Raw genomic sequence first — 23,097 nt, 5'->3', positions numbered from 1 at the left:
ACTTTTCAATGTTGAATCTAAGACTTAAATTTATTAAAGAGTTGTTTTTTTTTCTCAATGCAATATTAATATTTTTACTTAAATAGAGGCTATGAGTGCTTCTTCCACCGCTGCAGAAGAGGCAGGTATATTTAGAAATGTCAGGCTGGGTGAAATGGTCTCATAGAAGGCAGGAAAAAACAAAGGCTGATATACAAGCCTGGAAGAATCCTCATGGCACATCCTTGTTTCCTGTCTTTAAAGAAAAGGAAGTTAAAAAACATCTGCGTTATGGTTTGCTCATTACGGGCGAAAACAGCGAGCTAACATGGAGACACATCAACGTGGTTTCAGACTTCAGTTTGATTCAGAGCGACAGGGGAGATCACCACCTTTCATCTGCCGCCCGTCTCTTTCATGTCAGTCCAGTGCAGGCTGTGTGTTTTTGTCAGATTGATTGTGCACAAGCGAGTGTGTGTTTTGTTGAATCTGTGTCCATCCCGGTGCACAAAATATTTTGTCTTTATGTGTGTAATAATTATTGTTTGCATTTGAGCAGATTTAGACGAGTGTATGGAGGGGCAGCACCAGTGTCAGCAGAGATGCATCAACACATTTGGTTCCTTTAAGTGCAGCTGTGATGACGGCTATAAACCATCTCATGACCAGACCTCCTGCACAGGTGTGTGTGTGTGTGTGTGTGTGTGTGTGTGTGTGTGTGTGTGTGTGTGTGTGTATTTATACATTTGTCTCTGTTCATGTTATTTGTGTCCATGAACAAGTGTTTTTCTTCATTGCTCCCTATCTTTCCAGATGTGGATGAGTGTCTGCTGTCTGCAGCTGTTACAGGCTGTGTGTTTGGTTGTGTTAACACTCCTGGGAGCTTCTACTGTCATTGTCCTGCTGGCTACAGCCTTCAAACTGCAGACACCCAATGCCAAGGTTAGAGGACACTTGCTTAACGGTAATAATAATAATAATAAACTTTATTTGTATAGCACAGTTCATGCAAGAAATGCAGCCCAATGTGCTTTACAACAAAGAAATTACATGCACCAAATGCTTCAGGTGAAAGGACAAAGAAGATATAAAGACATAATAAAACCTGCATGTAAAAATAAGATCAGATCAGAATAGAATACATATAATGCATCTTCACACAGCTAAAACTCACTTGATAATACTAGTGAAAGTAAGATAAAAAATAAAATTCATAGAATGCATAACATAAGATGGAAAATAAAATCCATTGCAATAATGTTGATAAAAATAAAGCTAAAATAGAATGTATAAAATTTGTAAAATTAGGGAAAATACAACATTTTAAAGAGTTGCAGCAGTGCTTAAGTGCAAAGCAAAATGCAAAGCAGTACCGTGACCCATGTCATGCTTGATTTGGACCAGAATGTAAAGTTAAATCCTGTTTTTAAACCAAATTATTTACACATACTGCAAAACATTTTTTTTGTTCAGATATAGATGAGTGTGCTGTTAATCAGGGGCTTGGGCCGTGTACGGAGAAGTGCCACAACTCACCAGGATCCTACCGATGCTCCTGCTCGTACGGACACATCTTAGCTGGAGACGGGCGCAGCTGCATCGCCGAGTGTCCACCTGGATACAGGAAGCAACCAACAAAAACAGCACCTGGGAACTCAACTTCACAAGCTCTTAGGGAGGAGTGTGTAGGTAGGAGCAAATCTACAAGCTATGTCAAGATCAGGAATCTCAAAACTGTCTGAAGAATTGTTACCAGAAGTGGTCAGTGTCTTGTAAATATTTAGGGTTTTTAACTGATGACCGCCTGTGTTTTAAAGGAGCATATCCGGCCTGTTGTGAACAAGCTAAAGCTTTTGGTTGGATTTCATTTCGGAAACAAGTCTTGCTTTTCTTTTTATGTGAAACAGAAACTGGTGGAGTCTACATTTTTACCTGTAATTGAATATGGTGATGTACTGTATACGAATGCCCCCACTCTGGATAGTATTTATGTCTTGTATTAACAGTGAATTGGCCTGCTTTGTAGCAGTCACTGGTATGTTTAACAGCGTAAAAAAAAAAAAAAAGTGCAGAATGACTGTAAGCTTCAGCGCATAGTGACCTTGAATGAGTTTAAAACCATGGTCAGATCTGTTGAGTTGAGGATATGTGTGTGTAACTTGACTCACCAGATGACGAATTGTCGTTCTGTGTGATTTTATGTGAATTTTACTTGTTTTTGAAACTCTGTGTTGCTGCTATTCTTGGCCATGTGTCCCTTGTAAAAGAGATCTTTGATCTCAGTTTGACAAACTTGGTTAAATAAAGGCTAAATAATAATTTTATAAAAAGTTATTCCATGCATTTTTCCAAAGAAATCATCGGCTTATTTCTTATGTGTCCACACAGATGTAAACGAGTGCCAGGAGGAAACATGTGAGTGGCAGTGCGCCAACCTGCCAGGCTCTCACCGCTGCATCTGCCCCCGAGGATACACACTCCACAGAGATGGCCGACGCTGCAAAGGTCATTTTAGTCGCGCACACTTATAATGAGTGAAATTCGTATAAATGGCTCTGTTAACTCTGAGTGTGTGTGTACTGAGTGAGTTTAACAAAGCTCCTTTTCATTTCTCTCTCTCTTTCCTCCAGACATTAACGAGTGCAGTTTGAAGAATGGAGGGTGTTCTCACCTGTGTGTGAACCAGAAAGGTGGTTATAAATGTGCCTGTCCAGCCTCCCATCGCCTCTCCCCCTACAGCTGGAAGAAATGTGTACCGAGGACAACAGCAAACTCTGCTGGCTGAGCTGGAGAGCACCTCAGTCAGGCAAAACAGTAGTCCTGGTGATGGAGTCTCTACTGGGTCTTTTCCCTCATCACTGTTGGAAGAGACAAGAAATAACGAACGAGGTACAAGGTAGATTTATTTGTTCATTCAAAAAATAAAATTACAATTTATGTAAATCTTTTACATATTTTGGAGTCCAATGAGGAGTTTAAACAAGCATCATTACCAGTTTAACTGACACTGTGCATCATCCTTTTATTTTTATTAACATTTTGTGTTATGTGTATACATGTTTGGGGGGGCATATGAACATTTAAAATCCAGTATTTCCTCAGACCTCTTAAATGGTGCTTAGTTCACGGATGTCCCACGGGTCCCAGAAAATTAATAAAAAAGATCAAAACAGCATAACCCTCTCATACTCTTATACATTGAAATTTTAATATTTGATTTATACTACCTCTGTGTATGTTGTAATCCGATTCTAGGTAGGCGTATCACATTCATTTCTGTTTTTAAATCACCAAAATGTTGCGTGAATTTACTCAAGTATTCAGTACAGTCACAATGCACCAAATGTATGCACGCTGAATATTTCTGTTTTACGAAATAGCTCACATAGCTTTCCCTTCTCCATAAAGTAAAACTTATATTTCAGAGGAAAATATTGAATTTCTAAACTTTTATCTAATGACTAGTTATTTTTATTTATTTTTCAGAGTATACCTATAATTGGGATTTTAATTCATAATATTTTTTCTGTTTTCTCTAATGCATCATGAAAACTGATTTGTGATTAAATGTTTTTGCAGTGGTTTCAGGAAACTTCTGCTTGCACGATCAGAAGTCAACAGGAAATCTCACCTTAAGTTTGATTTCACTACTATAAATGAGGAAAACACAACAACTGTGCAAAATAATAATGCCATGGTCATAAGGTCTTGGTGCACTTGGCTCTCAGGCCCTGATTTACATCATGTTCAGGACAGGTTTTTAAAGTTTTTAGATTTCTCAGAACTCCTCAACTTTTCTCTGATACACAAAGACATATGTATATTAATAGTTTTTTCCAGACGCTTTTTGAGCAGATGTACGGGAAATCAACATTAAATTAACATTGAATAATTTATTCAGAATATCATAAGCCAACACAGAAAACAAGGTGATGATTTCTGCTGTTAGTAAAAAAAAGCATACATAGCAAACAGTAAAAAGAAATATGACAGCTCAACATCGTTGGTCAAATAATTTATTATTGAATGAACATATTTTGAAAATGTCCCAACTAACATTTTCTAATGGAAAGAGCGGACTGTTAAAATAATCAAACATGTCTCTTAAATGTTTAATAGGAAACCTGTTTCATGTATTATAATAATAAAATAATTATATACATTTGTATGATTTTCTCTACTTTTGTTAAATTAGCTTTAAGTAAAGCAATAAAATATATCGACACACCTGTTTCTTGCTATTTTCCTTTCACAATCAAAGCACTGAGATCAAAACTTTTTTTCCCTTTGTGCAAAAAAATAACCCCCCCCCAAAAAAACAGTCCAGTATGTGATAACGTTCATCTCAGACTTACAAAAACCCTGTTCAACATACCAAAGACCTTTCTGATAATTTCCGGCTGTACCATTTAATTCTTTATGAACACACCATGCATATACTGAACATATACACACTATATTATTTAAAAATACTATGTATTAAAGCGGAATTAAACTTATGTTCACTGTATGTCAATTAACAAACTGTAAAAATGTTGAGGTCCATGCTAAATGTTGACTCACATTATCAGACAGATGAATTAATTTGCATTCATTGTAATAAAGATACAACACATACACGAAGACAAAAACATCCTGGCATTCAAACTACGATTCTTGTTCCCGCAGACACGTTAATAGAAGACTAGAACAAGGAAGTTTCAGCATCATGAACACTGAATTATAAAGAGCCTGGAAGCTATCAGAGATAATAACAATAATAATGATAATATAGTGAAGTTAATAAAAACTTTTAATTTGTGGCTGAAAAAAAAGTGATTTTACGGTTCAAGTTAATTTTATGACTTATATTTGATTTTTTTCACCGCATATTTACAGTCAGTGATTACAGTCAAACAATATATTATTATTAAATAAAATAATAAAAATTACTAAAGAAAATCTAAAAATACAAAAGTAACAGGCAGGAAATAAAAGTACAAATGGCTGACTTCCGGTAAATAATAATTTTTGTGCACAAATTTTCAAAATGTTTTCTCTGATAACCACCAGGTTCGTCAGAATTAAAATGTATGACAAATTCAATCATGAGACAGATAATTGTTTATAATTTCACACACAACACCAAGAGCACGGAGATGTGCATATATCTTGTTAAGCATGTTAGTAAGTCCTGAAAATGCACATTTGAGAAGCATGTTTAGGTAATAAATAACTTCACAGTCAAGACTGACAAAAAGAAAAAAATAACATAATTCTTATAAAGTGGTTTGAAATCAGCTGCCAAGGCTACGATGTTACATCAGTGTATGAGAGCTACAGAGATTATTGGAGGGTAAATACTCATGAGCACCACGTGAATGTTATGAGCTGATAATGAACGGCTTTCCTGCCTTTGGTCAGATGATCCTTTAGTTTTAAAACCCATCTCTTCAGGTGTTTAGTTTGCTTTTTCACTGCATCAGGCAGCTGGTGCTTGGCAGGAAGTCCTGGAGGTAAGTGACGGCCGCCTTCGACAGGTAAGTCATGGTGCCATAGCTGCCACTGGGGGCGCTATCGTAGAAAAAGTTGCAGATTCCGGTCGCTGGGTCCTTCTCGAGGAAATAATCACTGGCACTGAGGGACTTCTGTAGAGGCAGAAGAGAGTAAACCCACATGCATAAACACAGCCTTTCCAAAAAAAAAAAAGTAAATCTTGCCCTCAGCTACCTGGTCGTTAAGGAATAGATCATTGGCCAGATGTAGGATGTGGTCCACGTGGATAATGCCACCGATGCTGTCCACGTCCACATCAGCTACCAGGCCGATAACCATCACAGTCTCCACTAGCAGCTGCCGGTACTCTGGCTGAGGGACGTGGTTCAGGACAGACTCCACCTGCACTGCAAACTTGATCTCTCCCTCTGTCATCTACACAGAAAAACCAGAGTTAAACACACACGCAAGAAGTCCAAGGTCAAGCAAGTCCGCAAGATGCTACCTCTCTGGTGGTAGATGACGGCAGCACATAGCCATCGATGGACAGGCCGTGGCACTTCTGCAGGATCTTCCACACCTTCTGGTAGAAACCCATCGGCACTCTGTTGATAGCTCCATCCAGCCTGCGTCTCCTCAGCCACTGACCTTGCCTGTCCTCCCAGTGCAGCTGTCCATCTCCTGGACCAGTGCCCACTGGGGACAGGATCCCGCTCGGGGTGGAGGGGCTGCTGCAGCGCTGTGGTGAGAAAACAGGAAGATACAGTAAGAATATATTAAATAAACCACTTTACTGATTTCAGACCTTATCTCCATGTACTTTAAGGCTCAAGTAGGCAGTTTAATGTGGATCATTGGGCAAAAATCCCATTATCAGGGTTCCCATGGTCATGGAATACCTGGAAAAGTCATAGAATTTCACAATTACATTTTCCAGGCCTTGAAAAGTCATGGGTTTTTAGAATAATTGAAAGTTTTGGTAAAGTTATGGGATTTTGTTGTGTGTAATAAAATTGTTACAGTAATCTTCTGTGGACAATCTCCCACATAATGAAACATGACAGAAAATTTGTTCTGCAGCTGTAAACGCAATGCAGCTCTGATATGCGCTGATGTATAATAGCGATCGTTTACCATCACGTACTTAAATTTATTTTCTCCCTGCGTTTAGCATTCCCTCCATGTATGGAATTAAACATTACAGGCAAGTAAGGTTAGAGAAAAAAATGGTACCTTGAAAATTTTTGAAATTTCACCTATGAAAATGAGTGGGAACCCTGCATTAGAGGCTTAAAGAGGCCTAAATTTATTATTCATTTTTATTAATATCAATGTCAATTTCTGTTTCATTTGTTAGCAGGGCAAGGAGGGACTGAGTGAATAAGCTGCTTGTAACTCTACAATAAAACAGGATTAAATAAATCTCTATGTTAAACACTGTGAACAGTGCACTGACAAGAGTAATAGCATATACATGTTTGTTATACTGTAACATATGTATACATGTAAATAAGGTTGAAACATTTACCATAGAGATCGTCTTTCTCTTCACACACACAAAGTGACAGGTTTAACACTTAAGCTATACTATCCATGCAGTCATTCATGCATATTGATATCATGCTCTTACCACTTGGCAACAAGACACTTCAGCGAAGCATTACAAGACAGTAAATGTATTAAAGGATTAGGCTGGTGTACTGTATGTTTTAAGTTGTTAGTGGCAAAAACTAATGAATTTAACTCTTTACTAAGGGAACATTATTTAGGGTTCCTAAGACCAATTTACAATAGTCAAAATCGAATTAAAAAAACAACCTGACTATGTGGGTTGGGGAGACTTTTGGTAACTTTTTTTAAGTTACCAATTATTTTGAGCTTTTACAATGGAAGTCAGAAAACAAAATCATTCACAAAATTCTGTATCCCATGTTTTGGCATGTTCAGACTTCTGAAAGATCAACTTAAGACATTTTCATACCAATTAAGGCCATATTTTTATATTAACAAATGTAATGCCTTTTAACACTTTTTAAGGCTCTTCGGTAACCCTGATAATAAGAGGTTTTGATCTGATTAGGGCATTTGTTCTCAATAATAAAAACATAAAATATGCCAGCCTTATCTTTAAATGCAGTGAGACACATGGAATCTTTTAGTGTCTACAGAAAATACAAATCTGATTAAGAAATGCTTTTCGGGTGAGTTTGCTCTGTTTGCACATATATTCAAACTACAGCAGCCCTGCGGAGGACAAACCAAGTTAATTTAAAGCAGATGAGGTGAAATGGTTTACCGTGGAGCGAGGAGAAGTGACATTGCTACTCAAGGAAACACCACCGCTGAGGATCTAAACATGGATATGGATGACAGATGACAAAGAACAGTTTATATGGTTCACATGGTTCTCACACATGATGATACTGCAGCCACACGGAGCACAATGCTACCGAAGATGTTTGATCTGTAAAGTGCAATTCAGAAATATTCTTGTGGGAAAGAATGACCTGTGGACCGAAAGACCATTTGAAAAAACACAAGATGCCACTCCATGCTATCACAAAATAACCCATGAGTGTGTGTTACTTGAATGCAGCTTAATTAATGTCTGGATAAATTCAAGAGCTCATGCATTTGTAGAAATGTTACTCATAATGTAATACTCTTCTGCAAAGACAAGACAGACAAGTGCTGTGCGACACCTGGAAAAGTTATGTTCTTCCACTGAAATGTGATGAAGATGATGAGAGTCGTTCCAGCTATGGAGGACGCTGTGGTTCACACAATGTTAAGAGCCGGCGAGGTTTGTGAGTAGGATTTAGCTGCTTAGACTAACGTAAGAAACATGCTAAATATTGTCAAACCCAACCCACACTGAGAGGACGAGAGTCATCCAGCTGCAACCAAAAGCAAGAACACTGTTAGATAGATAGATAGATAGATAGATAGATAGATAGACAAAAAGATGGATTAGATAATTCTGCATCCTATTTAGAAAGATGTACCCTGATTATCATCCATATTTCCATTTATGCTTCCCACCTGTTTTATCTCACTCTTCAGCTTGTGTATTCCTGAGCGTTCGGTCTTGGTGGCTCCGGTGTGACCAAGTTCGTGGATGGAGATGGCAGGACTGGTGGCTGTTGACTGGATTGGGCGCACTGATGAACAGTGACAAAAACAAACAGAAAAAGCCAATGAAGGCTTAACCTATGGTCTGGTTATTGGTGCCAACATTTTTTGTCCGGATTAAAGAACAACACGGCTGAGCAGAACTAATGCGGCGATCTGCTGTACTTTGAACTTGGAAAAAAATAACCTCCAACACAGAAAAGAGCAATGTAAAGGTCATTCACGTCAAAATTGCAAGCACAAAGCTCCATCTAGCCCGAATTCGCCAACATACACACACATACCGTCAGAGCAACATTACAGTGCATGCAGTGAGCTAAGCAGAATGACATTTTCTATCTATTATCTATATTACTTTATGTAGTACTTCATGTCCTGTTTGTGTTGTGAAACATGCTGTAACAACATTGTAGCTGATGTTTTCATTCAGATGATTTTTGTATGACGTTTTTGTGAGCTTGTGTACCTCTTTCAGTCCACAGCAAAACAAATGCACACAACAACTTCATGCTACTAACTGTGCCCCCCCGAGGTGTTCCCAGGCCAGACGAGATATGTAATCCCTCCAGCGTGTTCTAGGTCTGGAGGGATTACATATCTGCTCTTAAATAATAATTTTAAAAAAGTAATTTCTCAGTCAAACTAAGGCTGTAACACACATCCTTAAATAAACACTCACATTTACTGTAAAGACTGTAGCACACTTTCATACTGTACATGAGACACTGAAAAAGCGAAACACTCACTGCTCCTCTCAACTCCAAACTCTTTGCCACTGAGGATGTGATGCAGCAGGTTTTTCATGCCAAAAGGACTCAGGCTCATCAAGCTCTCAGACGCCTCCTCCCCTACAAAGATGACACTGTTTTTATTTTCACTGTGCAGTGTAGCTTATTTATGTATTACAGTGTTTTGCAGTTTTCCTACCGGAGCAGTGCAGACTGCGTGCCAGCTCAGTGGCCATCACTTGCATGATGAGTCCTATCCTGAGCCGCAGCATGTCCCCAAACAGAGCAGGCTGGGAGCGCACGTACATGGCGAGATAGACCATGATTTCCTGTATGACAAACACACAGCTGTCAGGTTAGGGTCTGAAAAACTCCTGAGGCATCCAGATGGTTAGAGTTACCTGTGTGAGTACAGCCACACTGATGTCCTGACCGCTGGCCTCGTAGATTAGAGTGTTCAGCTCCTCGGGAGGAAGTGGACTGAAAAGAAACAGTGAGGAGGAAGAGTTGGTTTATTATGTGGAAATGAATAAAGCCTAAATGTGGGCAAAAATTCTCTAAGGAAACACCAGCTCACACTGTGATGACTTGTTCTCTGGGCTCAGGAGGCAGACCTACAGTCAGCTGCTTGTGATGGGAAATCAGATCTGTGCAGGCCTGAGGAATACACAAATCCAGATTTTATGAGAATGAAATTATTAAAAGTATTGATAACACTTTCTATGAAGATGCTAAGATTTGACTTGTATTGAATTATAAGTCTCAAGTGTCTTATTGATGCTCTGGACTAATTATTAAGTGTACCAATAGGGCTTATAATACATTATGACTATACTTAGCTAAACAATCAACTGTAGTCAGGACTCATAGTGTGCGACAGAAAGCAAAGAGTATATTAGCTTCCTCTGGACATGTTCTTGCAGGCAAATTTTCTCTGTTGCCCCCAGGCCATCGTTATGTTTTACCTGCTTGTAAGACTAACCGCCATCTTTTATTCCCTCGACAATTTGTCTTTTAAATTCTCTGTAAATATTTTTTAATTGATTGTATTTATTTTATTGATAATAAAACCATTTTTTTCTAGTTTAGATTCCTTTATTCCACGGAACTCCTTGTAATATTTTTATTTTTACTTAGTACTAATCTGTTTATGTGTCTACAAGTTTCTGTATGTGTGCAGAGCAAGCTGTGTTATAAACTGAATTTATGCTGTAGTAGCTCATGCAGTATCATAAGCTATCACCATATCAGTTAAGTAAAGAAGAAATTAATGCATATATAATAATGTATGCTTCATCAAAACATTTCATTGTTGTTGGTAAGAAAAGAATAATGCGTTCTTCATGTATTTTTTGAAAAATGCTGCAACAAAAGGGATCTGACATGATCCTTGGGATTCAGTTATATGTGGACTTTGTTTGGGGGTTTCATGTTTCTCATGTTCTGTTTCCTGTTTTATTTTGTAGTATCACTCCTTGTGTGTCTTGTCTAGTAGTACTTCCTGTCTTTGTGTGTTTTCCCGCCTTAGTGTTTCCCTAATTAGTTTCACCTGTCCCTCACTAGTTGAACAGGACTCACCTGTTCTCACTTTCCCATATGGTTTTCCTGTGTCATTAGTTCCTCCTACCTTTGTCTGTTTCCCTCCTGTTTTCTGTCACACCTGTCTTTTATCATTCTCGTTTGTCCTTTCCTGCTACCAGGCACCCCTGCACACCTGTTCTGTCTTGTTTGCCTTGTGTTCCCTGCCACACCTTGATTGTTAGTCAGTCCCTCCGTTTTCCTCCTTTTACCTGTGTCCTCCTACCCCAGCTGTGTGTCATTCTTCTCATTAGTTCCCTGTGTATATATACCTGTGTGTTTCCCTTTGCTCCTTGTCATTTTTGTCTGCTATCCTCCCTGTTGTCTGTGTTTGCTGTTTTCTCCTCTCCTGAGTTCCATCTTTTGCTCCTTGCTGGTTTCTGTTAGTTTTTGATTTGTGTTTCATTTGGACTTTCTGGTTTAGTTGTCTGCTTGTTTTTTGGACATTTTCATTTGAACCCCGTTGCACTTTTTGTACTGCATTTGGGTCGTCATCTGAACTCATCCATGGCATGATAAGAATGTAATACCCACCATACACTACAATAATTTGAAAATACTTAAAAATACTAAAGTCTGACCCCCTCTAGTATCAAAACGCTATTTGTCATAAGTCACAGGGTTATTAGTGGCAGACTGTAAGATTTTGCAAAGACCGGGTATCTTGCAGGGTCACTATTTGTAACATTGTGTCACAGACAACTGTGTCAAGTAAAGGGCCATGTCCAATGGTTGGTCAAAGGTCGGTTTTGTGTAAGGTCTAACATTTTAGGGCTATCTCAAGCCAACTGTATGTTGCTGACTTCTCACTGACCTCAGCGAGGACCTCCACTCTCTTGCGTAGTATCCCAGAGATGTATCTGATGAGTCCCCACTCTTTGCAGGCTCCAGCTTGTACATATAGCTCCTCCAGCAGGGAACGCACACTGACCCCGCCCTGCCCGGGACCTGACAACTCCACCAGCCAATCAGCTCCTCTGGGCATCAGTAGAAAACACAGCAAAGATCATTATAAAAAGTTTTTTTTAAAAAAAAAAAAGACACTGTGACTCAATGCTGTCAATCTTTATATCCATACTTCATGACATAAAGGATGTAGAGTATATCGGCTTGGTCCTGCAGAGTCGGACACTCTTTCAGCTGCCTCACCAAAGCTGCAAAATCCATGTTGCCCTGAGAGTCTCGAGGCAGGTGCAGATCAGCAGCACTGTGGGGCTTGTGAAGGATGTCAGTGTTAGTCGAATACACTTCACAACAATATGAAGTCACAAGAGAAACACGGCTCTGCTGCACCTGCATACCTTGTGCTGCTTTGCATGTTGAGGATGAGGAGGGACTTCAAGTAGGTTAAGAGCTTTGCGGCGTTTGCTCTTAACAGGAGTCACAGGGAGATACATGGAAGACTCTGAAACATAAATTAAAATAACATGTTACAATGTGAAAGAGGACTTTTTGAGATGCCAGTTATCTTCCGTTTTGGTGCACTTAGTTTAACAGGATCATTATATTCCTTATGGCTGAATCCAATTCTCCAGACTTCACTGCACTTGCAGACTCATGAACTTTGTGGCCGCACTTACAGGAAGTCTACAAGTACTGAGGGCTGTCCAAATTAACTATTCATCTGGTCCACTAGGGGCATCAAGCAGACTTTGTGCACACTTCCAGAGACTTAACCCGACTTTACAGGTTTAATTACCCAAAATTCATATAAATATTGACATGATGCTCTCATTTTTTTCCAAGTGCTGACAAAAAAACTAAAACAAACGTCCGATAAATTATTGTATTAAACGTTACTTGAATTTGACCCCATCATAAAAAATATGTCTAGCCTATATGTTGTAGCATTTTGTTATGTCACAAAAAAACCTATACATTGGATTTTTATTTTGTTATCTCCTGCGAAAGATGAGCAGAAAGAATATGACAGCAGCGATCACTGTGGACTTGAAAGTAGTCACTCAAATGTTTCCATGGCAACAAGTGAAACAGACTTGAGGCCTGTCTATCAGCGACTTGTCCTCGCAGACTTAACATGACGAAAAAGAACATATCAAAGTACGTATGACTTAAGTCTGCAAGAGCTCAGTCCACAAGTCCAGAAGGTGGACATTTGGATTCAGCCCACGACTCACTGGGGATGTTCAGGCCCTGGACCTGAGCCATGAAAGACAGGATGTCTCTGGTGGTGTGTTCAGCACTGAACACGTGGTGCTGCCCTGTCTGGATGGGAGGAAGATGGCACTTAGTGGTGGTGCTGTGAAGCAGCTGGGTGAGGTACTGGTCGAACATGTCTTTTGAGCCGTCTGGAGTTAAAAACATACACTCTGTTACTTACAGCTCATAATATGACTGAAAGCTAAATACACTTTTCATCAGTAACTACCTGAGGGCCCATAGGAGTTATATTGCTCTCCATATTCATCATCATCATCATCATCATCATCCTCAGGTAAGTTGTCATCATTCTCTTCATCCAGGAAGCTGAGGTGAGTATGGAAGGAAGTGGTCTGGACACTGGAGAGGTCTGACATCTGCACTCTGTCTTAGCAGTCACCAAAAAATACCCGCACATGCAAGAGAAGTCACATATGCTGTTATGTTACAGACATTTCAACACAAAACAGTCAGAGACACAGAAAAAAAACAGACTTTTAACAGTAGTTACAGTAAAAACTGGATGTTTTTTTTTTACAGACCTCGCTCCAGCAAAGTAGCCATCCTGTAGCTTCCTGAGGGTTGATAGGATACACGGATCAATTGCATCTCCATCTTCAACTGGACATAAGAAGTAAATAAATGCTGTCATGCATGGTAAAATAACAAAATAGCAGCATGGAAATTGAGAGCATGCACATTTAAGATCACAACTGCATCCTTAGAAACAAAATATAAACTGAAAACTAGATTACAAAGTTTGCAGTGGTGTAACTTTTAATTATTCATTGTTCCACCTTTATTATATCTAGATAATCCCTCAGTCTTGTTTTGGATGAGATTTCTGCAAGCTGCTGGGATATAAAATGCTATTTAAAACTGAAAGCCAGAAGGTTTCACACATCAAAACTTCCATAAACAAAGAAAATCTGCAAGACTGATTTGCTCTGGGTTGAGAGTCTTGTTACCCAGCATGCTGCGGGTGATGGGGAAGGTGAGTGTGGGCCGTCCTGTCATCCTCCAGCAGGAGGAGAGATAGGCCAGCTCTGTCCGTAACATTTCCACAATCATCTGGTTGTCCAGAGCCAGGTAGAAATGATGCTGATCCAGAAACTGGTGGACAAAAAAGAGGGAAACAAACAGACAGAAAAAAAGAAAATAAGAAAGAGAGAAAAAAGCAGCTCCAGCTGTTTAACTTGTCTATATTTTGTGTCATGACAGACAACATGTTAGGGCATGTTAATCAGAGTATGCACAGCTGCATGTTAAAAGCAATACAGAATATTTATTTTCATTAGCTATGTAAAAAACTTAGTCGGAACATTGTTTTCCTTAAAACAAGTGTAGGAAATTAAGTAGTTCATACATGTAAGCATAGTGATTGTGATTATGAACATCACATTATCTCCAGCTAGTTTTACCTGGGGTGTGAATATATAAGAGCGATTTCTGATCTCGTAGAATTTGGATGTTCCCAGAACTCCGATGTGTCTGTAGGGCCTCCCGCTCAAATTCAGTTTCTTGCAGTTCCCTGTGGCAATGACACACACAGGATGTTACTCTTATTATTATTATACACACACCCACCTGCACATGAAGGAAAGAGTGCTTGTTTACCCAGTCTGACATAGACGTGGCTCAGGATGCGAGCAGGCATGACCCTGATGGGCAGAACTTCTGAGATTGTCTGGACTGCGACCCCATAATCACTCAACAACTCCTGGATCTCCTCCGACTCGGCTAGGACACAAACTGACACACACATATAAAAAAATACATTATAATCTGCCATCTGTACGGAAATCTTCATATAAACGTATGCTAATATCATGCATAAGAAATAAGTCTTTGACATTCTTGATATTTTTGGAGTCCTGTGTGATCTATGTAAGTCTTCTCATTTTGTCAAATAAAGAAAATTAACCGAAAAAGGCACATCGGGGCCAAAGTACAAGTCTGACCATGTAAAATATGCCCGAGTAAAACGTCCACTTTTCAGAGCATAAAGCCTGTTGGTTTAGCAACATTAAGCTGAGCAAGGCTTTTGATGCAGCACACGGAGGAGTGTTGATTTATCTTCATCCTTACTTTTAAGGACCTTATTTTCCTATTTTTTTCTGAGATTTAACCAGTTTTTTAATCCAACTTCTTGCCTGATCTTTCCCTAACACTAATGATCCATCACCAACCTTGTACCACAACATCTGGTTTGAAGGTCGTAGAGAATCTCCTGTTGAGAGGATCGATCTCTCCTGGGGCTAAAAAACCCTTAAGACAGAAAGAAGAAGAGAGACAAACCGAAAGGGTGAATTGTTACTGAGGAAAAAAAAGACAGTTTTACTTTTTGCTTATGTTTCCAAAAGAAATGTGGTTTGCATAGTTCAATTGTCTACTGTGGACATTGTGTAACAGTGTTTTTTAGTTCCTCATTTACAACATAAAATCCGCATTATTCCTGATTTGGTCTGCTGCAGTGACAGTTGCAGCTGTCCAGGAGCCCTGTGAATACCTCGGCCAAAAGGCAGCTCAAGATGTAGAGTGACTGTCCCCACATGTGCGGCAGCTGTCCCATGGCCACTCTGTCCACTGAGTGAGGATTGCTGTACTCCTCCTCCACCTGTGAGATGCAAAAAATGTCTTCATTCTTATATATCAACGTTAGAATCTGAAGTGATGACTGCAATTAGACCATCCAGTAGTTCAAGAGGAGCTGAAAGGCTGACTGATTACTATGCTATAATTTATACTGTAATGTGTACAAAATGATATGTGGACAGACCTAAAATGAATTAAATAGACCAATAAATGATGGATTAACTAGTTAAGTAATTTTTTCTACTATCTAAAAATTAATCTACTGTAGGTAAGTACAAGCAAACAAAAAAAAAACAGTAAAAAAAATAAAACAGCCAAAAAAATATTTACATGAAAAATGTTTAAAAAGCAGAAACAGAAGGACAGAAAATAGACTGTGATATGGAAAACTTAACACAGCCACTGAAATTATATAATTTATTATTTACACCCCCCACCCCAAAAAAACAGAAATAAAACAGCCAGGTTCAATGCCACTTAAGTATTTTATCTCTTTCACGTTTGTGCTTATATATTTCCAAAAATAAATGAAAGAGTCATGATAAAGATGGTCTATGTTGTACAAACAGGATTTCTTTTTTTATAATCAATGTTCTTGTTGAGCTTTTTTGACTCTAACAAAAGAAAAGAAAATTATATAACTGAATATTTTCATCTGATCTGGGAGGAACAAACATTTTGAGAGATAAAAAGACCAGTCCTGACATCTTCATGAAGTATCTTAAGGCTGGTTTGCAGTGGGATACCTTGTCACGGGGAACAGCGTAAAGTTCGGGCAACAGTTTGATGCCGTTCTTCCCCCTGATCAAAATGCCCTCCAGTGCCTCACGGTACTCCTGCACCTGTGCAAAGCCCACAGTCTTTTGTTCAATGTGATGTCTGCAGCACAGGCCATTCAAAGTGACTCCATGACTGTGTAGATACTGGAGAAACTGCATTGTGTTTGGTTTTATTACCTGCACTTGATCTCCAGCAAAGATGCCATCCAGGATGAGATAAGTCCAGAACACGGGCCACTCACATTCAATATTCTCAAACAGCTTGAGCTCTGCAGGATCGTAGTGCAGCCGAGATGGGTCCTGGTGAGAGAACAGCAGGGAACCTTCAAGCTCAAATTATACTACATACAACTATCCTACAAATGAAAACCAACATCATGCTAAAGCACACACACAATCTCCAATCAAGAGGTGCATATCTGCTCTTGTTCCTTACTTTAGGTGTTATTATGCAACACAACACTTATTCTGTCCCTGATGCATTTTTTCTACACCATTTTAATACATTATAAAACCCAGCATCTATATTTTCAGTATGATGAATATTTTACCTCTCTGGGGCAACGATATCCATCTCTGATGAAGCGGCAGCAGCCGTATCGACCCTGAAATTATACCAAAGAGTGAAACCGTTGGCATAATAAGTGACTTAAACGTACAAGAAAAAGTGGAGGGTAAAATGCTGAATTGTGTTGTATTTCTGTGCAGAGTTTTTGTCTTGCTCAGACTGTACCTGCAGTTTACTTATGATTTCAGACTTAGTGATTGCCACCAGGTCAGGGTCCTCAACAGCAAAAGCAGGGAAGGAGATAACAGACAGAAGGCCGGCGTCAATCTCCTTTGAAGTGGAAGCTCTTGGCAGCATGGAGCACAGGATGGACTGAGGGAAAACACACAGGGAGACTCAGCAGGACAAAGATGAGCAGAGACGATGTCGTGATGGCAGAAGGTGAAGCCAACTGTACCTGACAATGTTCCACTTCATCCGGCAACACATGGATGACTGACTTCGGACCGCCGTGGGCTCCGAAAAGATCCAGCTCATCTATGGCCTCCAGAGCTGCCTGCAACCAACACACAAATCAACACACACACACATTTGTGAACTAATACGCATTTTACACTTTCCAGTTAAAATCATAAATGCTGATAATAATAATCTGTACCTTCGCAATTCCTACAGAGCTGCCGTTGAGCTCAGGGATGCCCTGGTTCGTCTTGTCACCTCGCTCCCACATCCCATAATCCTATGAGGGAATAAAAGGTAATGACAACATTTCTTTTACACATTCCTCCGTCTCTAAAACTCTCCGCATTTCTGTCCACTGTGGCTGTGGGCATCACACTAATGAGGGCGGGTCGATTTATTTATTTGTCTGTTTATTTAACCTTGATTTAGCCAGGTTGGTCCCATTGAGATTATGAATCTCTTTTTCAAGGGAGACCTGGCCAAGATATTCAGCAGTGAAAACACAGATTTTCAGACAGAGACACAAAGGGAGACAAAATACAATTCACAAGCACTAAAATTTGCAACTATCCATGTGTCAAACGAGAACTTTCTGGCAGTCAATTGTACAACCAGGCAGGCTAAAAGAATCTGCTTCTAAGTCTTTCATTTTAGATTTAAAAACATAATCAGAACAGAAGACTCAGAGACATAGAGCCTTTCCCAAACTGCTCCCTACCCAATGTACAAAATCCCCCTTTAACTTTTACAATAGCATCTATTCAGTTATGTCCCCTGTGTGTCAGCTGCGACCTCCTCCTTTCCACAAACCAAACCTCTGAAAATGCTACTCACCGCCACTTTGTAGGCAGCCTCAATGTAGAAGACCAAATTTTGGATAAAGGCCACCTCATCAAGGTTTGAGATGATGCGTAGACCTGTGTGATAACGTGACACACTCATCAAATAGCTCATGGTTAGGCACTTTAATTGTCTCTCTCGAGGACCTTTTGCGCTTTTCAGAAGGGAAGCAGACCAAACCTGTGTGCATTGCTGTTTGCTACAGTGTCTTTTTGATATTATGACAGGAACTTTACATTTTAAATATTTTTTTGTCTTTATGCCACAGATCTTCTGGGTTAAAGCACACTTCCAAATAATGTCCTGAGCATCACCACTGTACCTGACGCTGTCATCTGTGCCAGCATCAGCAGGTAAATGGACGTGGCGTCCACCTGGAGATGACCCCACTGGTCGTCCCCGACCACCGTGGCACAGGTAGGAGTATCGTATTTAGCATGCAGGCAATCTTTTGTACTCTGGGTGTGTTTGAACTTCTCCACCTTGGCCACCTGAAACCCAAACAATGATTTGGTTATTTATATGTCTTTTTACAACATAACAATATTACAAGTGTTTCTGATTGCTGTCTGCTTCTCAATATCCCTGTGAGTCTCTACAGTAATTTGTTTTAGGCCTGCTAATGATAATGATATCTCAGCAGCACTTTGGCTTTCCGAGCACTGAAGTGAGCTCTGTGCTGCAAATTTGGCATCTTCATCTTATTTCCAGTAATGGAAGACGAGAGTAACAAACAATATACAAAATTACTGCTGCCAGGCTTTCACTGCCACTTTTACTGTGTGTAAAAAGCATGTATAAAAAAATAACATATTGTTTTCTAATTATTAGTTTGTTTATCTTTCTGGCTAAACTACCAATGTCACTAAAGTTTGATTCGCTGGAACAGATAGACTGCGGTCAGAAAATATCTGTTTAAATACAACAGTGCCCCACATAACATGTTGCGATTTCCCCAAATCAGAGTACATAATTTTCTGATTTACTGCCCCCTGAGCCGTGATGTGTCTTACCTGTCTCATCATGCACTGCAGAAGTCCCTGCATCAGTTTCACCACACTCTGCCAACAAATAGCAACATAGTCAACGACAAAAAAAAATCAAACAAAACGTTGCTCCGATCCAAATTATTTTCTGTTTCTATTAGAAGCTAAAGATCACAAACAGCTCGTTTCATAGATTCATAATCACTGACTGATGTTTGACAGCAAGTACATTTAAACAGTGAAGTATCAGGTTCTTCAGCCAAAAACCTGAAACTATATACTATCTGTGGTATTGAAACACTAATCCAATGTAAAGTCACACTTACTTTGATTGGTAGAGACCTTATACTACGATCATGTTTTGTTTAAATGCACTTCAGTTTCCATTACTGATTCGATATCTCAAACATTGTATTAAATGTATTGACATATTGTATTGACTGATAATCAGAACTCAATAAAAAGCTGCACGATGGGGTGCCTGGTGGCTTAGTTGGTAGAGCAGGCGGGCCCCATGTACAGAGGTTGTGTACTCGCCGCAGCGGCTGCATCCCCATCATCCCCTCTATCTCCTCTATCTCCTCTATCTCTCTACCTTTCAAGTCTGTCTGTCCTATCAAATACAGACAATAAAAGCCCTAATAAAAAATATGTAATTTGTTATAAAAATGATATATATAGTATAGCCTACATGTGTGTAAACTGGTCCAATCAAAATGCGACACAGCACACATCAAAAGCTTGCTACTCTAAAATAATTAACCCACCATAACAGGTAGAACAAACAGGCACCGGTGTGAACATTAACCCTCTCTCTCTCTGTCTGCCTCTGATAATACTGACTGTATTTATGTATAATTGATCTATGGTCAAAGTTATGGTACTTTTAAGGGTGTCTGAGGGTTAAGATATTTCAAGGTCAAGACCTTGTAGATGTTTAGACCCTAACGCTAGACACAGCTGAATGATGTGTGAATTACACTTTGCTGTTTCTTTAACTTTTCGGTGTGTCATTGTCCATGTCCGTGCTGTACCAAGAGCTTCTCTGATTTGATTTATGTTGTCGTTAAACTCATAAATTCATATAGGATCAACTGTGGCTCATCGAGTTCATTCTATTATTCATCAAAATGAAGACTGACCTAGAGTTTTTTCCACATCACTCTCTCTCTGTCATAAACACACCTGCTCCAGTTCGTAGGCCTTGGCCTTGTCTTCATCGCGGTCTGCGTTCTTGCGGTAGGCCATGCCCAGCCCCCACACGGCCAGGACGCTGTACACATTATCTCTCACCCAAGCGTCTTTCTTCTGGGCACTGGCGGGCAGGAGTCCTGTCACTGGGTTCTGTAAATGAACACGCAGGGGAGTCATTAACAGAAAAGACAGGGCTGACATAAAAGAAAAGCCACAAATCCGTGAAGCTGAGGCCTGTTTGCAAAAAGTGTTTGGAGAATGCTTCAAACTTTACGCATATTTCAAAAAAAGTTGCCAATTATTATCATTATTATTATTTCTTTATTGTTCACCTGAAAATAACTCCACTAGCAGCTGCAACTCTAAAATTATTTAATGTGTGGTATATGTTATTATTATATAGCCCTAAAATTACGAGCATTGAACATTAATGAAGTATAATGAAGAAATGAGACAAAGTATGAGGACCCTATTAATCAGAGTGAATCTGACTTTAAATTGGGTTTGTGCTTTAATCATACAAAAATATATATTGTTTTAGTTTTTGTCTGAAGAACCTAAGAGTTCATTGTGTCCCAGTTCCTCTGAAACCTTCACCCTTGTATATGCATTCTTTGTAGGGAAAGTTGGCACAGTTTCAGCAGCGAGCCCTGTGGGTCACACTTTAAACTTCGACAGCTGTTGACTGTTGACGTGCTGAGAGATAAAGGTGCTTAGTTTTGCGGTCCTCAGCCTACTGCAGGGCTGACCTTTGCTCTCAACTTGTTATTTCTATGCAGCACAGCCTGGTTGAACCTGAACCTATACAGGCAACAAAACAACCACATGCCCAACATATTTCTGAGGGAAAAAAACAGAGGCTGAGATGACGAAAACATCAAATTATAGCAAAAACTATACACTGTGTTCATGAATGGAAAAGAAGTGGTGGGATGTAAGTAAGTACAATTATTCAAGTACAGTGTTGAGGTGTTTGTACGTTACTTATTTTATGTTGCTTTATTCTTCAACACCACTACATTTTGCAGACAAATATTGGACTTTTCACGGCACAGCATTTATTAGGCAGCTCTACAAAGTAGTTTGCACAGTCAGACTGTTATAATATATACCGCATGTATAATTTTCAAATCAACTGAATGATATGGGGTGCCTCATAAACTAGTCCAGAGTCAATAAGTAATGTTTGCTGCACACAACCAACACATTCCTCTGAGTAATTTCCAAGCGCATACAGTCAAAGAGGAGCTACTTCACCAATTACATGACTATTGCATTTAACACCCTTCTTCCAGAATCATGTATCATCTATTAAGATAATCAACACAAACTATTTATGATGTATTTTTGCAGATTAAGTTACCCATTACTATATAAAGTAGTTAAAATTAGCCTCATCTTAAGCAGCTGCAACATTACAATGACGCTTAAATGCAGGGCTTTAATTTTTGGTCCACCTTTGGGGAGGGTCACATATGAAAAAGGGGTTTCACCAGAGAACTTTGAGCATCAAACGCTCGTTTCTGGTATTTCTTTATATTTTAAATGTCTTTAATTGTGTCGAAATAAACGTCCTCTGCTACACTTGCATGTTTTGATGCACGTTATAAATATTTAGGAGGACATTTCCACTGCGCACCCCTCCAAAATCGTGTCTTATGTTTACATAGTAATGCACCAATAATTACAATCCAATTGTATAATAGGCTACATATTCTGAAATAGCCCATGCAGGATAATACGAAATTATGAAATTAAGTATATTTTAATGCAAATACATGTACATGTCCATCAGTAATTTTAATAATTCATCAATAATTATAATATAATTACATAATACACATTCATTTGAAATGGGCCATGCAGGATAATAAGTACTTTTGAAACTATTTTGATGCAAATACATGCACATTTCCATAAGTACTTATAGTAATGTGGTAATACATCAATAATCCAACAATCCAATTATATAATACTTATTATTCTGATATGGGTCATGCAAGATAAAAAGTACTCTTGAAACTAAGAACGCTTTGATGCAAATTCATGTACATTTCCATTCGTAATTGCAGGACTTTTTCTTGTAACACAATATTTCCACACTGTGGCTACTTTTCTCCATTGTGCTGCTGGACTCACCTGGTGGCGCAGGATAGTCTCTTGGACCAGCCTGGCATAACCATCCAGCCTCACTCCAGAGTTACTGCGGCTCCTCATCCTCACTGCTCACTGCGCACACATCACAACAAGTTACCACTGAACAAGTATTAGCCTATAGGCTACAGCACCAAATGCTTGGCTGTCTCTGCCTATAACTTTACGATCAATAAAACCACTAATTATAGCTTTAATCTTATTTACCATTCAGTCGTGAGTCATCCTCTCAGAGCTGCTGCGCGGATTTGATCTGCAGCTCCACCGCTCTGCAGAGGCTACAGTTTGCTAGCTAACTAGCAGCCAGCTGTTTTTCACGGCACACACATTTAACATTTAACTCACGCGCCTGTATTCACACACACACACATACACGTACACACAGTCGTGTGCGCCGGTCACACTTCTGGATGTGGGGAGTCAGGCCTGACAGGTAACATAAGCGTGGATCCCCTGTCAAAGACACGCGAGCAGAGTAGCTTAAACACGAGAGCAGCTACAGTACATCCATTCTGAAAAAATACATT

General features: G+C 39.3%; 2 protein-coding genes across 5 annotated transcripts in view; one reads left to right on the top strand and one right to left on the bottom strand.

Moving 5' to 3' along the window:
• Nucleotides 1-4,074, top strand: part of LOC121943891 (uncharacterized) — a 9,900-nt gene extending 5,826 nt beyond the window's left edge. Inside the window, exons 6-10 of the mRNA XM_042487492.2 lie at nucleotides 539-661; nucleotides 793-921; nucleotides 1,453-1,668; nucleotides 2,368-2,484; nucleotides 2,610-4,074. Of these exons, the coding sequence (XP_042343426.2) occupies nucleotides 539-661; nucleotides 793-921; nucleotides 1,453-1,668; nucleotides 2,368-2,484; nucleotides 2,610-2,764 (740 nt within the window). The 3' untranslated portion in view covers nucleotides 2,765-4,074. The remainder of the gene's footprint in view (nucleotides 1-538; nucleotides 662-792; nucleotides 922-1,452; nucleotides 1,669-2,367; nucleotides 2,485-2,609) is intronic.
• phka2 (phosphorylase kinase, alpha 2 (liver)) lies at nucleotides 3,982-23,097 on the bottom strand. 4 transcript variants are annotated; one of them, XM_042492396.2, is made up of 33 exons: nucleotides 22,778-23,097; nucleotides 22,556-22,645; nucleotides 20,408-20,566; nucleotides 19,250-19,297; nucleotides 18,559-18,727; nucleotides 18,231-18,313; nucleotides 17,593-17,673; nucleotides 17,392-17,490; nucleotides 17,160-17,306; nucleotides 16,978-17,031; nucleotides 16,604-16,726; nucleotides 16,394-16,489; nucleotides 15,562-15,669; nucleotides 15,242-15,320; nucleotides 14,670-14,804; nucleotides 14,474-14,583; nucleotides 14,021-14,165; nucleotides 13,595-13,673; nucleotides 13,282-13,436; nucleotides 13,031-13,201; nucleotides 12,194-12,297; nucleotides 11,971-12,107; nucleotides 11,707-11,869; nucleotides 9,892-9,971; nucleotides 9,716-9,794; nucleotides 9,514-9,643; nucleotides 9,333-9,434; nucleotides 8,497-8,615; nucleotides 8,328-8,351; nucleotides 7,751-7,804; nucleotides 5,960-6,193; nucleotides 5,689-5,889; nucleotides 3,982-5,606 (listed from the first exon to the last, which is right to left on the bottom strand). In XM_042492396.2, exons 2-33 carry the CDS (start codon nucleotides 22,631-22,633, stop codon nucleotides 5,433-5,435), a joined length of 3,720 nt encoding a protein of 1,239 aa, XP_042348330.2. In that variant the 5' UTR covers nucleotides 22,634-22,645; nucleotides 22,778-23,097; the 3' UTR covers nucleotides 3,982-5,432. The 4 variants fall into 4 exon arrangements, with proteins under 4 accessions (XP_042348330.2, XP_042348347.2, XP_042348339.2 ...); XM_042492413.2 differs by lacking the exon at nucleotides 7,751-7,804; XM_042492405.2 differs by lacking the exon at nucleotides 8,328-8,351.

The sequence above is a fragment of the Plectropomus leopardus genome, chromosome 1 (genome assembly GCF_026936395.1).
Source record: "Plectropomus leopardus strain MGB_pleo_1.0 chromosome 1, ASM2693639v1, whole genome shotgun sequence".
Classification (NCBI taxonomy): Eukaryota; Metazoa; Chordata; class Actinopteri; order Perciformes; family Serranidae; genus Plectropomus; species Plectropomus leopardus.
Note: the sequence above shows the minus strand (reverse complement) of the source record. Positions and strands in the feature narration are given on the sequence as shown.

Excerpts from the sequence above, each read along its gene's own strand:
- phka2 (XM_042492396.2), bottom strand. The coding sequence starts at position 22,633 with ATGAGGAGCCGCAGTAACTCTGGAGTGAGGCTGGATGGTTATGCCAGG. Across the intron at positions 18,314-18,558 it reads GGCACAGATGACAGCGTCAG|GTCTACGCATCATCTCAAAC; the intron begins GTACAGTGGTGA and ends GTTATCACACAG. Across the intron at positions 13,202-13,281 it reads TAACTCCTATGGGCCCTCAG|ACGGCTCAAAAGACATGTTC; the intron begins GTAGTTACTGAT and ends TTTTAACTCCAG.